The sequence below is a fragment of the Poecilia latipinna genome, unplaced genomic scaffold (assembly GCF_001443285.1).
Source record: "Poecilia latipinna isolate Pla-1442-1.1 unplaced genomic scaffold, P_latipinna-1.0 Scaffold1412, whole genome shotgun sequence".
Taxonomy (NCBI): domain Eukaryota; kingdom Metazoa; phylum Chordata; class Actinopteri; order Cyprinodontiformes; family Poeciliidae; genus Poecilia; species Poecilia latipinna.
The window spans coordinates 15,534-18,172 of NW_015114028.1; the positions used below are offsets into that span (position 1 = coordinate 15,534).

At 40.2% G+C, this 2,639-nt stretch overlaps 1 protein-coding gene across 1 annotated transcript; it reads left to right on the top strand.

Annotated features, from left to right (window-relative positions):
* The first annotated feature begins 47 nt into the window (after positions 1–47).
* Positions 48–2,566, top strand: cacng2a (calcium channel, voltage-dependent, gamma subunit 2a). The gene is made up of 2 exons (XM_015056847.1): positions 48–228; positions 1,516–2,566. Exons 1-2 carry the CDS (start codon positions 141–143, stop codon positions 2,049–2,051), a joined length of 624 nt encoding a protein of 207 aa, XP_014912333.1. The 5' UTR covers positions 48–140; the 3' UTR covers positions 2,052–2,566.
* The last annotated feature ends 73 nt before the right edge of the window (positions 2,567–2,639 follow it).

The window sequence follows — 2,639 nt, forward strand, 5'->3', positions numbered from 1 at the left end:
TGGGTGATTATGTGTCAATGGGAACAGCTTTTGAGGTTTTGTGAAGATTTGTAACGGCAGCTGCTTTTGTCCTCCGGTTTCCTCCAGGTGCGGTGCGAGCCTCTAGCATCTTCCCCATCCTCAGCGTTATCCTACTGTTCATGGGAGGCCTGTGTATAGCTGCCAGTGAGTTCTACAAGTCACGCCACAACATCATCCTCAGTGCAGGGATCTTCTTTGTGTCTGCAGGTGAGTCAAGCAGCAGCAAAGTGAGGCAGGGTGGACGAGAGACGAGATTTTTGGTTGTCTGTTGTACTGACGCTTTGCACCATTTCATCTTTTGTATTCTGTTTCTTTTATCTTGTTGCTAGGCTAAACGTCACCCTTTGGGAGTCATCTCTAAAAATATGGTGTCCCTGACACACTTTCCTTTTTATCCATCAACATTTACCATGTCAAAATATTCTCTATGATTGAACCTAACAAACTGAAGAATACATTCTGCTCTTGGCATGACATTGAACATTTGATTAGAAAATAACTCTGTAAAAACACATCTTACCAAGTACAAAGATGTTAGTACATTTGAAATAAGACAAAACAAACTTAAAGTAACTATTCAGAAAAATATGTAATTTATATTAGGGTTATAATAAACTGTTAGTTCCACTGGTAGATTAATTCACTTATGCCACAAGACATTTTCACATGTTTTAAGTGTCAGTGGATATAGTATTTTTCGTCAACATTAAGGAATTATTGACTTAAAACAAGCTAATATATCTTGCTGAAATGGTTGGTTGGTTGGTTGGTAAGTTGGTTGATAGGTAGGTACTCTATTGCTGTTCGGTAACACTTTATTTGAAGGGGGTTGAATAAGACTGACATAACACTTGTCATGAACATGAATAATCCTTCATGAATATTTATGACTGTGGTCATAAAGCGTCATTTGGTAAATTATGACACTTTTAATACAAAGTTGACATTATTCAAAATGTCTTTGTTATGACAACTTGACATTAACCAGGAAATCATTACTGATATAAATTTGTTATAAAAGTATTACTGATTGCACTTTAAAAATTAGGTAACTTTATGTTATTAAAGGTAAAGTTTAAACAGTAATGATTTATTGGTTAATGTCATAACAAAGACATTTTGAATAATGTCAACTTTGTATTAAAAAGTGTCATAATTTACCAAATGACGCTTTATGACAACAGTCATAAATATTCATGAAGGCTTATTCATGTTCATGACAGGTGTTATGTCATGTTTATGACAGTGTCATGTCAGTCTTATTCACCCCCCTTCAAATAAAGTGTTACCTGCTGTTCTTTTAAGTGTGCTAAGATATTTGCACTAGAAACTTGATCAAAACATTTGGTAACATTTGTATATTTTTCTAGTATATAAGCATAAAAAGTCTTAAATCTAATCAATTACCACTTGTTTTCAGCTGACACTTTCTCCTTCTTTCCTTTTTTTTCTAATCTGCTCATGATTGACGATGGTCCCTCAACGTCCTGCCAGGTCTGAGCAACATTATCGGGATCATCGTGTACATATCAGCCAATGCGGGGGATCCTTCAAAAAGCGACTCAAAGAAGAACAGCTATTCATACGGCTGGTCCTTCTACTTTAGTGCCCTTTCCTTTATAATAGCCGAGATGGTTGGCGTCTTGGCCGTGCACATGTTCATCGACCGCCATCGACAGCTGCGAATAGGGGCGCGCGCCGCCGACTACCTCCAAGGCTCGGCCATAACACGGATCCCCAGCTACCGCTACCGCTACCGGCGCCGCTCGCGCTCCTCTTCCCGCTCCACAGATCCGTCGCATTCCCGCGACGCCTCGCCCGTGGGCCTCAAGGGCTTCAGCGCGTTGCCATCCACGGAGATCTCCATGTACACGCTCCCCCGGGACACCCTCAAGTCGTCTGGCACGCCCACGGCCACCTACAACTCCGAGAGGGACCACAACTTCCTCCAGGTCCACAACTGCATCCAGAAGGACCTGAAAGACTCGAGCCACACCAACACAGCGAACCGCCGCACCACGCCGGTATGAGAGTCCGAACAGGCCCGGCGACCCTGGAGACACGGGAAAGCCCTGTGGGCGCGGTACGCCCCCCCGGAGAAGTTGGATTTCCATGTTTATAGACATTTTGTTTTGGTTTTTGTTTATTTTTGTTGAGATGCATGACTTCCATAGCCATTGTTGAGAGAGTTTCAACTGGATTGGTTCCGAGTAAGTGAAGATCTGTCATACTTTTGGACAGGTTTGTTTTATTTTTTTTTTTTTTGACGATTCGGGGAACCAAAAATCGGGTGGGAAGGGCGGGGCATTTACCAGATAATCAGTTCCATGATTTCATTGCCCTTGAGTTCGTTTGGAGTAAAAGGTCGAGCTCCCCTCAGCCAGCGTACCGCTAAGCTACATGCGCCCTTTTTTATTATTTACTGACTCATCTGTTAATTTTTTTGCATTAAAACTGTGAATTGTTACAGCTTGGGATTCAGTAAGAAGTACCCCAATCTGTAATCTCTAACAAAGGTACTACATATATATATATATATATATATATATATATATATATATATATATATATATATATATATATATATAAAAAAATATTTTTTTTATATATATATATTT

Bases quoted from the DNA above. Each gene is read 5' to 3' on its own strand.
- cacng2a (XM_015056847.1), top strand. From the start codon at position 141: ATGGGAGGCCTGTGTATAGCTGCCAGTGAGTTCTACAAGTCACGCCAC. The intron at 229-1,515 runs GTGAGTCAAGCA...ACGTCCTGCCAG, and splicing joins GATCTTCTTTGTGTCTGCAG to GTCTGAGCAACATTATCGGG.